The sequence below is a fragment of the Drosophila biarmipes genome, unplaced genomic scaffold (assembly GCF_025231255.1).
Source record: "Drosophila biarmipes strain raj3 unplaced genomic scaffold, RU_DBia_V1.1 ptg000015l, whole genome shotgun sequence".
NCBI classification, from domain to species: Eukaryota; Metazoa; Arthropoda; class Insecta; order Diptera; family Drosophilidae; genus Drosophila; species Drosophila biarmipes.
Genome location: NW_026114533.1, coordinates 665,153 through 679,651, shown reverse-complemented (window position 1 = coordinate 679,651; position 14,499 = coordinate 665,153). Strand labels below are relative to the sequence as shown.

General features: G+C 35.0%; 1 protein-coding gene across 46 annotated transcripts in view; it reads left to right on the top strand.

Moving 5' to 3' along the window:
• LOC108032711 (meiosis regulator and mRNA stability factor 1) overlaps positions 1 to 14,499 on the top strand; it is a 430,692-nt gene that overhangs the window by 11,893 nt on the left and 404,300 nt on the right. For 19 of the 46 annotated variants that reach the window (XR_007765277.1, XR_007765278.1, XR_007765276.1 and 16 more), the window contains one exon: positions 6,550 to 6,636. The exons of 22 other annotated variants lie outside the window; for them this stretch is intronic. Coding sequence is in view for 12 of the 24 variants with exons in the window: in XM_050890032.1 (XP_050745989.1) it covers positions 6,550 to 6,636 (87 nt within the window). In the remaining 12 variants the exon portion in view is untranslated. Of the gene's footprint in view, positions 1 to 6,549; positions 6,637 to 8,265; positions 8,352 to 14,499 lie in introns of those variants that run through there. 5 more of the 46 variants (XM_050890053.1, XM_050890051.1, XM_050890048.1 and 2 more) reach the window with 4 other exon arrangements.

The following is a 14,499-nucleotide window of genomic DNA, read 5'->3' as shown; positions in this document are numbered from 1 at the left end:
CTGCAACCAAATATCTAGACGAGGCTAAGAAACCCCTTCTACACGTACCAGCTCCAAAGTAACAATGGCTTGCAAGTAGTGCTAAAGGGCATATAGCCCGACGTATCGACCAATGAGATATTAGAGGCAGTGAAAGAAAAAGGATTCTTCGCAAAAAATATTATTAATATTTTCAACAAAAATAAAAAGCCGCAACCACTCTTTAAGGTCGAACTGGAGCCAGAAAGGAGAGCCTTTAAAAAAAATTAAGTGCACCCGATCTACTAACTGCAATTCATGTTGCATAGAAAGATTATTGTTGAAAAACTGCATAAGCGATATAGTCCGCTGCAATGCACAAACTGCCAAGAGTATGGACTCACCAGGAATAACTGCGGGATTTGATCAGTCTGCGAAGCTTCGATCACCTCCGTGCCCTGCAAGCAAAGAAGACACAAAGTCGAAGAAATGTGGATAAAACCATACCGCAAACTATCGAGGCTGGACGGTCTTTAAAGAGCTGAAGAGTCGGCTACAACAAGTAAAATATGCAGGCTCCCAGAATGCACAAAATGCCTACGTGCAATCCCAGATCTTCATTTGGGCCCCTAAACACAAATGGGGCAGTTTCATACGCCAGTGCCCTAAAATCAGGACTTGGCAATCCGACGGCGATCCCACAAGCTCAATGCTGTGGGCAAAATATAATAAAAGCTTAGCAAGCAATAGGAGAAATACCAAACAGCATCGAAACCATATAACAGTGTATAATGGAATTTATGTCCTTTATGAAAACAACGATGCAAAACCTTATGAAAAATCAAAAAAATTTTAATTAATTTGCACACATCCCAACAATCTAAATAATCGATGTCTCGCCTTCAAATATCTATGTGGAATGCCAATGGCGTTTCACGGCACAATTTTGAAATAACTCAATTCCTCAATGAAAACCAAATAGATATAATGCTGCTGGCAGAAACGCATCTCACAAGTAAATACAACTTCCATCATCCGGACGGTAAGACCCGCGGAGGAATCGGAATCTTAATCAGGGAAAGCATTAATCACCACTTTCATCGGAGGCTTGCAACAAATTATTTGCCGGCTACGTCTATAAAACTACAAGCAGGCAACTTCAGTATCACTATTGCCGTTTTTATTGCCTACCACGTTTTACAATAACTGAAGAGCAACTCATGGACTTTTACAATTTACTCAGAGATCGATTTTTAGCAGGAGGAGGCTACAACGCCTACAAGAAGGCAACTGTACAATGCAATTATAAACAAGAGCAACAAACTCGACTATGTCTCCCCTGGCAGCCCCACATACTGGCCAACTGATCCCAGAAAACTTCCGGACCTAATTGCTTTCGCTGTGACCAAGAACAACCCAAGAAATTTAGCTTCAAATCGCTATCAAACTTATCATTCCGATGATCCGTCACTCGCCTGTTTTTATAACTCTCCTTTAAAAACCGAAAGTAATCGAGCACCACTTCAGGCTTCCCACATTGAGATAACACCACAATTAAACATTGAGAATGACTTCGACTCCTGTGCTGATGCCCTGGAGCCAGTACTCGTGGCTGCAGCCAAAATCTTAACACCAGTTGCGTAACTAATCTGCAAGTCAAACAACTAGTTCGGAAAAAACGACGCCTAAGACGCGCTTGGCAATCTTGCAGATCACACCATTCGAAGCAACTCTTAAATTAAGCCTCCTGCAGACTCACCAAAACCCTCAAGCAAGATGAAGAGCGCCGACCAGTACAAAACACCCTTTGTGAAGAGCTAACCCAAATCTAAGCTCTCCGATAGAACCAGTTACTCCGATCTGAAACTTCACGGGCACTTGGGCCCGCAGCAAATTACTAGAAAAATGCCTGCCCACACGCGTAACACCATATTTACAAAAAAAAAAAAAACATTATCCCGGCTCATCAATTCGGTTTTCGAGAAAGTCACGAAACCATCGAGCAAATAAACTGGATAACATTAGAAATTCGTACAGCCTTCGAAAATCTAGAATATTGTAGTGCGATATTCCTCGACGTATCTCAGGCTTTCGACCAGGTGGGGCTTGAAGGCCTCATGCATAAAATCATAACATTCCTGCCAGAAAACACTCATAAGTTTCTTAAGTCGTACCTCTACCACAGAGTCTCGAGGTGAGATGCAATGCAACGACATCGAACGAGTATAACATTGAAGCCGGAGTCCCACAAAATAGCGCACTGGGCCTTTGGCCTTTGCTAATTCCACCATGTCCCAGATAAATTTTTATAAGTGGTAAAAAGACTTAAAAAAGGGTCCGGACTTGGAGCGCTCTGGACGACCATCGAGGTCAACCGATGACCAACACGTCAATAAAGTAAAGGAATTAGTATCTTCTCGATCACCCCTGTGTCTAGACTTTAAGGTTCTTCTCTACAACCCCACCCTTAAGCTCCTTTGGACCTACGGCTCTCAACTTTAGGTAACGCGAGCAATAGCAACGTTGACATCATAAAGCGCACACAATTAAAAATACTGCGAAGAATCACTTGGTATGTTCGGAACGAAAACATCACCACAGGGATCTGGGCATACCACCGGTTAATGATGAAATAGCACAGCGGAAAGCGGCCTACCATAATAAGCTTACACAGCACCCAAACAATCTCGGAAGAAACCTAACACGGGTTTCGAACAAAACTCATCTGCTTCGAAAAGATTTGCCAGCCCAGCAATAATTGTAAGAGCCCATTAGTCTAAATTCAGTCTACATGACTGTAAGTTAAGTTATATTCTTAAGATTTGATATACTTATTGTTAGTCTCATAAAAAGGAAGATTCAATAAATAAGGCATACGAGTATATAATTAAAAAATACATTTATATTCAGTTACTTTTACCTTAATTTGACTTGATTAGATTGTGTTATTTAATTACTCAGCTAAAGAGAGCAAAAGAGAAATGGAGATATACGTATAAAGAGCATGGCGAAATGGTAATGTGTGCGACATACTGATTGTTCGTTTCAGCCATTTGTGGGCTTTTGACAGATATGACTAATCCATTTTACTACAAAAAAATTTTCTAACATGAAAAATATGGCCGCCTCAGTTTTTAGCAGTTTGTGGGCGATGTAGTAGGCATAGCAAGTTGGTTTTAGGCTCAATCAAAAAGCATCGATGAGACCAATACATTTCAATTAAAATTTTGTTTCTAGCATTCAAGCTGCAAGCGATAAAGATTTTCGAGTATTATGGGTGTTAGAGTGGGCGTGCTGAAATAAACTTGCGCTGTGCAGGAATCCCAGGAATCCGCATGCCAAGGTTGACTGCTTTAGCTTTTATTGTTTCCGAAATTTCAACGTTCATACGGACGGACATGGCTAGATCGACTCGGCTTGTGATCCGGATCAAAAAAAAAAAAAAATATATATATATATACATATATATATAAATATATATATAAATATATAAATAAACGAATTGTTTTCTCATTTAAAATAAAAATAAATTTGAAGGAATTACCTTTTATAATTAAGTGTAGAATCTTGAATGCTTACTTCACTGCAATCAAATATCTTAATAGAGTCGTACAGCTTCACGTAATTTTAATTTCTTCGTTGAGTTGGAAATAAAATGTGTGTTAATATCTTTGAGTGTGGCATTTTGACCAAATCCTGGGTGTCTTCATTACCAATAAATGTCTTTCTATTTTCGAATTTCGAATTGCGCCTATCGTGTCAGCGTAGATATCGATATATCACTGTTAGTTCGACATTATGAAAAGAAGACGAATGTAAATAATACAAGAAATGCAGTATTTGTGGTCTTTAAATCAGGTTAGTAGTTTTTCTTTCCTTACTGCGATCTTATATACACACACTTTGAACATTTATATGTATATTTTTTTTCTTTCAAGTTTGGGTCTGTTTCAGTGATTTTTGACCACCTACCTAACACATCAATAATAAAAAATAATATACAAAAATGTTTCTTTTAGACTCTAATGCTTAGGCTTAGAGAGAATATTATTACCTTTAATTTAAAAAAACATCGTTTTATCAAAAAAAAACTTGCAACAAAAATGTATTTGTTTCTTTTTGGGTGTAACATCAAAGATTTATTCATGTCATGTTTATACTAATAAGTTTCAAATTATGGCAAAATAGTGTAAGTGTGACCACTTATTCTAACTAAAAAAATACCAATGCGTAGTGCCTTTGGCACCAAAAATATCAAAATGACACCAAAATAGTTTCAAATATATGTTCTTCGTATAAAAGATTTTTTGACGCTCAATATTATCACATTGACACCATAATAATGGCATATTGATTACTATTTTTTGGGTGTATCGAACATTGAAAACGGTTCTTTACAAAACATCCTTTGTGGAGGGCTCTTGCAAATTTGAGGTCTCCCATCGAAACAGTTAAGGCGATAAGAAGTTTATCAGGCAGCCGAAACTTTTGGTTCACATCTCCGAAGTCTACTGCAGCGCAATATTACACAATGTATCTCAAGCCTTCGATCGAGTATGGCTCGACGGTCTCATGCACAAAATCACATATACAAGCAGCAAGCAATATCGCCTCTTATCTCTCTAGTTGAGTAGTGGTTAATTGAAAGTGAATGGCACACCTAAAAAAATTTCTGGAGTACCTTGAGTCTACTTTGGACAGGCACCTGCCCTCAAAGCAGCATATTGTGGCTTCCTGTGATTTTGCAAGGAGCGAAGAAAAGGAGAAGTCTTCTTTGTCAAGGAAGTGGACTGTCGATCACGGCGATTGGGTAAACTATATTGTAGAGCGCTGCCTGTAACGCGTCCATTAAAAATAATTCAAACCTGCCAACACAAAATTGTAAGACTCAGGGTAATCGGGCAAATTTTTAGACATCTCAAAATTAATTTTTATCAAAATTTATACACACTTGTAACAGATAAATGCTCGTTTCTTACAGGAATAGAGTTCTTTTCTACAGAAGACAATTACAATTTTTGGTTAAACTTTTAAATAAATGGTCATATAGGAAGGTGTTGATAATAGAAACATTTAAATTTCTACAAAATATTAAAAAAATTGAACTCTTGACAAAACTTTTTAAACCTAAAATGTTTATAAAATTTTAAGTGGAAAATATTTTTTTTGGGCCTAATCGTAATACTTGTTTTTACTTCTTGAACGAATAGTATGCGTAAAAAAATTGCAAGCAAATCGAAATGTGATCCTAAAAGGTTTTCAGTTTGTAAGAAAAGAAAGTTCGTTACATCAAAAGTAAACAAATCTCATAAGTTATACAGTTTAAAAACTTTTAAACTAACTAAACTTTAACTACTTTAAAAATTTTTTCTCCCGTCTTGAAAATTAAAATTTTTTGATGCAAAAAGTTGGATTAAACAAAATTAATAGAAACTGCAAAATTTCTTGAAATTTCTTAGTAATAAGCACTTGAGCCACTTTTTCGCCTTTTTTATGCCCTTGCAGAGAGTATAATGATTTCAGTCAGAAGTTTGCAACGCAGTGAAGGAGACGTTTCCGACCCTTTAAAGTATATATATTCTTGATCAGCGTGACTAGTCGAGTCGATATAGCCATGTCCGTCTGTCCGTTCATTTCTACGCAAGCTAGTCTCTCAGTTTTAAAGCTATCTGGCTGAACTTTTCCCAAAAAATCTTGTTTCTGTTGCAGGTGGTATATAAGTCGAAACCAGCCGGATCGGACAACTATATTTTATAGCTCCCATAGAAACTATTGGGGAATAAAATAAAAAAAATTACATCTTCGATGTTTTTTTAACATATAACCTTCTAGGCTTGGAAAAAAACATTTATTAATTAGTTTTGAATTTCGAATTAAATTTTATCAAAATCGGACGATTGTATCATATAGCTGAAATAGAAACGATCGGAAAATTAGTCGAAAAATATGAAAAAATTATATCTTTGGTGTTTTTTAATATATAATCTTGCAAATAAATTTCGAATTAAATTTAATAAAAATCGGACTACTCTAACATAAAGATGTAAAAAAAATGGTCTGAAAAAAAAGAAAGAAATCATTTTTTTTAACATCACTGAAGTCAGCAGTAATCCTTAATAATTTCAAATGGTGTTACAAAAGTTGATTATTTCTTATAACTGCAAAGGTATGCAAACTCCGGCTTGCCGAAATTAACATCCTTTCTTGTTTGGGATAATTTTGATCCTAAATGAGTGTCACAAGTATACTACATCCTACGAAAAATCTTATTTTATCCTAATTAGTGTCATTTTGGCCAAATCCACGATCTCTTCGATACCAATACATGTCTTTCTATTTTCGAAATTCGCGTAGGTATCGATATATCATTGTGAGCTTGACATTGTGAAAAGAAGACGAATGTAAATAATATTAAAAGTTGTAGTATTAGTGTTCTTTCAATCAGGTGAGAAGTTTTCATAAATTATTCTAATATATTAATGATTTAATATTTACGCAGGAATGTGTATCTTTCATTACTGCGATCTTAAATATGCACTGATGATGGCATCGCTTGTAATTTTCTAATGAAAATTGATTTCTTCATTTAAGTTTTTTATTAAAGGAGACAACGGAGGACAACGTTTTTGTTCAGCAACTGCTCAAGCGCTATACATTTGGACGAAAATACGGATTTCAGTAAGTACATATTAAAAATTATATATTATACAATGATAATAAAAAATAATATACAAAAGTCTTTCTTTTAGACTTCAAGGACTGCCTAGGCTAAAAACAAAAATTTTTTACTTTAATTAAAAAAAAAAGTTTTATTAAATAAAAATTTGCAACTGAATTTATTAGTTTAATTTTTGTGTGTACAATCAAAAATTTATTCGTGTTATATTGATTTTAAGGTCGTATCGATTTGATCCTAAAAATGGCCTTATAACCCTAATCAGTTTAAAATTACTGCAAAATAGTGTCGAAGTGACCACATATTCTTTCTAAGAAATGTCAATGCGTAGTAACACCAAAAGAATGACACCAAAATAGGTTCAATTAGATCAGAGATTTTTTGACACTCAATAGTATTACATTGACATTTTTTTTGGTGCATCGATTATACCGTTTTCTTGCTGGAATTATAAATGTGTAAAAAAAGAAAGCGAAAAAACTTAGTCAAAATTATTGATTATAAAAAGTTTTCCTTAGGAACAGCACTTTTGTTTTTTACTGTGCTTGAAATCGTCTATATATTTATATATATATATAGTACTTTAAATATGCCCCACTACTACAAATACATTTAGTAAGCTCCTGATAAAAGATTATCCGATTGTAAGAACTAGTTTGTGATCTTTTAGATTCCCAGCAAGACCATCAGCTCTTATCTATGGCAGATGTGGGGGGTTTTTAATAAGGTATATTTAATATTATCTTATTCCCTAACCTTATTTACTATTTTTATATTACCCCTTACTCGTAGAGTAAAGGGTATACCAGATTCGTCGAAAACTATGTAACAGATAGAATGAAGCGTTTCCGACCCCATAAAGTATATACATATAATCATGATCACTAGCCGAGTGGATCTAGCTATGTCCATCTGTCCGTATAAACGCTGAGATCTCGGAAACTATAAGAGCTAGGAGAGTCAGACTTGGCATGCAGATTCCTGCCACGCCCACGCCCAATGATAGAAAAAAAATGTACCTGAAATTATTTGTCTCATCAATACTTATCGATTGACAAAAAGAAAATGTGCCACGCCCACTAACCGCTCAAAACTGTGATGACCACAGTTGTCATGCCAGAAAAATTTTTTTCGCTAAAATGTATTTGTTCCATTAATACCTTTCGATTGCTTGTAATGCCCACAAGCAGTTTAAACGCTTAAATCTGTCTGCCGCCCAAATAACATTTTCTGAAATAGCGTGTGGGGGGCGCTTTCCAATATTGCTTTGCAGCTTATATACAATGTCCATTTCCCGTTTTATTTGTTAATTTATTTATTTAATTTATTGAGCGCATAGTTAGTCCTGACAGCACGGTCCACGAAGGGAACTAGGGTAGGGAGATCCCTGACAGAAACATTAAAATGAATGCATCCCAGGAGGCGAGGACAATCAATATTTCCTACTAGGAGATCATTTAGGATGAGAATGCAAAGATTTCTACGGCAATCCTTTAAGGAAAAAGTATGCAGCAGGGAACACTGACTAGCATAGGGTGGCTACGTTTCGTTAAAACGCAAGGATTGCAATGCAAACTTAAAAAAACTTTTTCTGCAACCTCTTAATCCTATTGATCTGGACATTTCCCAAGGGATTCCAAATAAAGGAAGCTTATTCAACCCTAGAACGGACAAACGCAGAGTAAACAGACAATCTGGAATACGGATCATTGAAAAGGTACGTGTTTCGCTTAACAAAGCCTAACATTGCATATGCTTCAGATCATCCGCATAAAGAAACAAGTTTGAAAAATCGAAGCAGGCACAAATGTCATTTATAACAAGAAAGGAAGTTAACTTCGGCAACCCGAAGCTTGTATACCCTTGCAGTTATAAGAAATAATCAACTTTAGTAACATCATGTGAAATTTTTAAGGATTGTGGATGACTTCAGTGATATTACAAAAAAAATTATTTCATTCTTTATTTTCAGACCATTTTGTTTACATCTATACCGATTTGTATTAAATTGAATTCGAAATTCTTAAAAATATAAAAAACCTATTCCTAATATTACAAGATAATATGTCAAAAAGTCCCAAAGCTATAATTTGTTTCATATTATTTTCCCGCCAATTTTCCGATCGTTCCTTTGACAGCTATATGATATAATCGTCCGATTTTGATAAAATTGAATTCGAAATTCAGAACTAATTAAAAAATGTTATTTCCAAACTTAGAAGGTTATATGTTAAAAAACACCAAAGATATACTTTTTTCATATTATTTTACCACAAATTTTCCGATTGTTCCTATAGCTGCCATATAATATAGTCGTCCGAATTTGATAAAATTTAATTCGAAATTCAAAACTAATTAAACAATGTTATTTTCAAGTGTAGGAGGTTACATGCTAAAAACACCAAAGATATATATATTTTTTAAAATTTTTTCCCCGATAGTTCCTATGGGAGCTATAAGATATTGTTTCGGATCCGTCTGGTTCCGACTTATATACTTGCAATACCTGTAATAGAAATAAGACTTTTAAGAAAGTTTCAGCCCGATAGCTTTTAAATTGAGAGACTAGTTTGCGTAGAAACGGACGGACAGACGGACATGCTAGATCGACTCTTCTAGTGACGCTGATCAAGATTATGGGGTCGGAAACGTCTCCTTCACTGCGTTGCAAGCTTCTGACTAAAATCGGATGGGATAATGCACCACCTACTTTAACTTGATAACGCCGGTTATCCAAATACAAATACTATCCATTTAAGAAATGGGGAGTGAAAGCAAATTTTGGAAAGTTTAGCCTTTGTCAAAATCTGAGTAAATCGTGTCAATCTGCGAACGACCCTTAGATGCATGTATACAGTGACTGGAAAAAACAGCCAAATTGGTCGTCGTAGATCGACCAGGCATAAAGCCATGTTAATAAGGTTTGATGTAAGACCCAAGTAAAAAAGATAATTATTTTAAAATGATTTTTTTGAACAATTTAATTTTGTTGCTAATTTAAGCAATTGGCCTTTAATTCGATATATCGAATTTACTTCCTACTTTATGGACCGGCAGGACTTTAAAAATTTTCAATCTACAAGGGAATCTACCTTGAAGAAATTCCATCAAAGTCTAGTCTTGGAGAATCATCAAAATAACTAACTGCTTCAGAGATGTCATCGTAAGTTATGTCCCTTCCAACGTGCAAATTTTTAAGTTTAAATTTAAAGTTTCTTGGTCATACCAAACCACGGAAGGTTCCATGTTCGAGAAAAAACAGGCAGCAATCAAATTAGAGATATCAGCCTCAGTGGTAGCATAAACTCACCGTCTGCTTGGTTATGTGTTTTGGAATATTTTTTGTAGTATTAGGAAGTATTTTTGTAATAGGGGTATACCGAGGAAGCCTATAGGAACCCCGCAACTTAGAAATGACTATGCTGTCTAGAGTCTAATTCTAACCGTTAAAGGAAAGGTTTTATAATTAGTTTCAATGCCAGAGTTCGATAGCAAGGCACTCCAATTTAAGGATAAAAGGCAATCCCTTAGGGTACTCAAACTAAAGGGATCAAATATGTATCTATAACAACAATCAATAAATAACAGAAAGCTGAAAAATTCAATAATTAAGCATAAGGGTTTCTGATGCACAACAAAATTTGAAATTGAGAATTCAGCAGAGTTACGTTGGAGTGAACAATAGAATTAGTAAAGATTAAATCAAGAATCTTATGCAAGTCATTAAAAATATTATTAATTTGGGTGAGTCCCATACTAAAACAGTCATCAATAACAATAACTCACATTTCCGGGCACTATAGTAGATGATTGTGAGTCATATGTCCAGTAAACATAGCTGAGGTTAAAGTTTCCTGCCACACATAAGCCATTAGAGTCCTCCAAGGTGTCATGGAATCACTACCAGGCGGATGAGCCAGACACCATTACCGCCAACTGGTCCAACAGCGAGTCATCATTAAGGAGTCGAGTTGAGGTGCAACCGAATTTACGGCTTACAGCTACAATGACACCGCCTCCTCTCTCACACTGCATTCTGCCAAAGTCTCTATCTTTACGAAAAACATGAAACAATTTCGGATCGAAGAAGTCATAATCACTGTTAGAAGTACTCACAAAGACAGATTCCGTTTTAGTTCTCATGCAGAAAATATTTTGAGAGTACATTTTTTAGGCCCTTATTTCCTGAATAATGGCTGTATGAATTTACTGTTGACAAGTCCCTAGCAGGTTGCCAGTCAGCGCGTATTATTGAAGAGGAGTCCTCAACATCCCGATTAGATGTCGCATGATCATAAGTACTATTAAGTTCTTTACGCAACGTATCCGTACGAATTTTTATGGGCAGGATCAAGTCATCTTTCCAGGGAATTAAAGTGCAGTCGAATTGAGAACATGTAAATTAATTTCTTATGGACGCTAAAGAGCGATGAAGAAATAAAATCAATAAACGCGCTGAGCTCATTAGTTTCAGAATCCGAAGATAAGAGTATTCGATGTCTTATAACTCCAGCGGCGAATATAAAACGAACATATTTTCGTAATACTAAATGACCGAAATCGAAGAGCCAGACGGACGGCGAGTGTCGCAGAAAGCGGACAACAAAAGCTCCAGCTGATGTTGGTGATGGATGGAAAATGAAGAGAGCGCAGCTGCGAGGAGCGTTCTTTATTGTTATAAAAGCAAGGAAACTGTATGTTTTTGTAATCAAAGCAAAACACCTCTGAACGAGGTAAAAATATAGTGACGACCACACCTTCAACAAATAAAAGATCTGATATCTACTTCTAATGTTATATATAATCTACTAAATAAATACACTTTCGTGTATATATAGTAGTCACCTCGCACCCTTTTGCTGCGCTTTGTCACTACGTGAACTGCCGTCCACAGTGATACCCGTTACTCTTGTAGTAAAAAGGGTTCGTCAGAAAGTATTTAACAGGTAGACGGAAGAGTTTTGACCCTATAAAGTATTATTCCACGCCCACTCTGACACCTGTGAACGCTCACATCGCTCACAACGCTTAAAATTAAAAAATCAGTTATTAAATTTTATAAGGTTTTACCAAAAACTAGTTAATGGTGATAAAAATCAATGTATAAAGTATATAAGCCAAACATCCAAACAATTTTTGTTAGACAAAATGAATAGCTTCTCTATCTTTTTGATTATTAATTGTGGTAACTTGGTGGAATACAACACGTATTGACTTTACTTTCACATTTATCTGTTGAAATGTATTCAAGGATTTCTCGGCTCGGTGCCATTTTGATTTTCCTTATCTTATTTACATCAGATGTTTTTTCTATTTTTGATAAAATGGATCTTAACTGAATTTTTTAGTACAGATTTTTATTTATTTTCATTTTTTCTAACTTGATTCATTTTTGTTTGGGGATTGATAAAAACAATTTTTATTTGGTTGGTTGGTTCGCTAAGGATCGCTAAGCTATGACGGCAGAGGCGCCAGCACAGCTGCGGTCGACGCTTAAGGCTAATGGATGGTCGCAGCAGAAGAGAGAGGTAGAATGTTCACTTGGTGACAGAGCGGCTGCGCATGTCAATTATACTGACTCTGTTATGTCCAATCCCAGTGCACTCAAGGGTGGTAGCTCTGGGAACTGCTTGGGTTGTACTTTTGTCTGTAAGTATTGTGGCCAAGTGCTACAATATGTTTGTATTTATATTAATGGATAAAGTGGAGTAAAGTGTGCGTTCGATATGTGAACACACTACGTCTCCATTCTTTTGAAAAATATCATAATTCTATAGTTATTTTCTTAGGATATGTATATAAATATAAATGAACACTTTATTTTATTTTTTTTTTTATATTATTATTATTTTACTCTTTTTTTCGGTTCGGTATATATAATTTTTTTTTGTTCATTATAATTATGTTTCTTATTTCATGTACGGCCACACGTGATATATTTAAGAGAATTAAAGTGATTATGAAATACAAATTTTTAGCCTATCCTTACGCACTGTTTGTTTCCTATTTTCCTTATTTGAAATTACTATGTTATCCTTGTTTTCTATACTTTCAACCTTGTAGGGTCCAGTATATATAAAGTCTAGCTTATGTCCTGTTTCATTTTTCAATTAAACTTTATCCCCTATAGATATATTATATCATAAGCCGATATGTCATAAAATTCATTGTTTTTCCTCTTTTTTACCTCTTTTATGTGCTTATCTAATCTATATTTACTCTCTCTAGCATAATCATATGTATATGTTATACATAGGCTCTATGTTTTTTACGGTATTAAATGGCTTTGGCAAATTCGATGTTTTCCCAAAAACTGACTCATATGGACAATAATCATGTGCCATTGAAAGTGAAGTATTGACGCAGTATACGAAATAGTTACCCATACGTCATGATCATTTTTATCAATCGCCTGGTTATCCAACTGCCTGGTGGTGGTGTGCTTTAGATGTTATATTATTAATTTTTAAGTATCTGCATAATTCGTTTATAATCAAATTTTTATACTCGTCTTCATTGGACCGTACTTTAAAATAAAAGACTCAAAAATAGCTTTTGCGACAGTGTTTAAATTTTCTTAAATCACATATAAGTGTGACAGCATATTCGTTACTATTATCTGATTTTGGTAGTGGACCAATTGTGTCTATTACCACTCTGTCGAAAGTATTTATTGGAGTGTCTGTGATTGTCATGGAAGTCTTTTTATGTGTTGTCACATAATATTTTTCATTTTTTACATTTTCTTATATAATTAGCAATATATCGGGTCATACCTTTCGACCTTGGTCAAGGTTATGTTTATGTTTTAAGTTATTCCAGTGTGACTGGATTGTACTGGATTGTTGTGAAATGAAGACAGTAAAGGTTCTTTTTCTTTATCGTTATATATTACGGTCACCGGGTTGAGAAGCGCTACTCTCAATGAGCTCAGTGTCTTGTTGCCCATTTTTTTTAATTATCTATTGAAACTTGTTCAAAGATTTTTTTCCACGGTCCCACTTTTAGTTGGCTGATTAATACCGGCTGTATATACCGGCTTGCATTTTAAGCCTTTGGAAGAACTGACCTAAGTCACGAACTCCATTGGTAAATAAATCGCTAACATTATAAATTTCAGTAATTTGGTTTGCGCAGGAATTATGTCTACTTTTTCATCTTGAAGTAATTTTATTTATATTTCTGGTAATGTCTTTTAGCTTTTCGATGGTTATTTTCGATAAAGCATCTGCTATGTATTTGTGAGTTTGGAACTCGTATATATCATGGAAAATATGAACGTAAGTGGTCTGTGATCTGTTTTGACAGTAAAGTGTCTACCATTAATATATGGTATAAATTGTGTTATTGCCCAATGAATTTCTGTAAGTTCCTGTTCCGATCTACTTTTTTTACTTTCACCCTTTGTAAACGATCTTAATGCGTATGCATTGGGAGTTGGAGTCCATTTTTGTAATGAGTTAAAACTGCTCCACAAGCTGGCTTACTAGCATCTGTTATTATGCAAAATTCGTTGCTGAAATCTGAGTAACGTAACAATGTTGGTTCTATTAAAGCTGATTTAAGATGTTCAAATGCATGCTGGCAGTCAGTTTTCCATTAAAATTTTACATTTTTTGTTGTATAACTTAGTTATGTGGCGAGAATAGTTGGCAAAGTTTTTAATAAAACGTCTGTAATAATTGCAGAGCTCAACAAATCTTCTAGCGCCGTCCGCATCGTTTCTAACTGGATAATTTTTGATGACGTCGTATTTTCTGTCGTCGAAACATAAATCGGGAATTTTAAGTTAATTGGCCTAATTATAAGCCAATCTTGGGAGCGATTAAAGTCTAGCTGACTGTTGTATTTTTTTATAAAGTCGA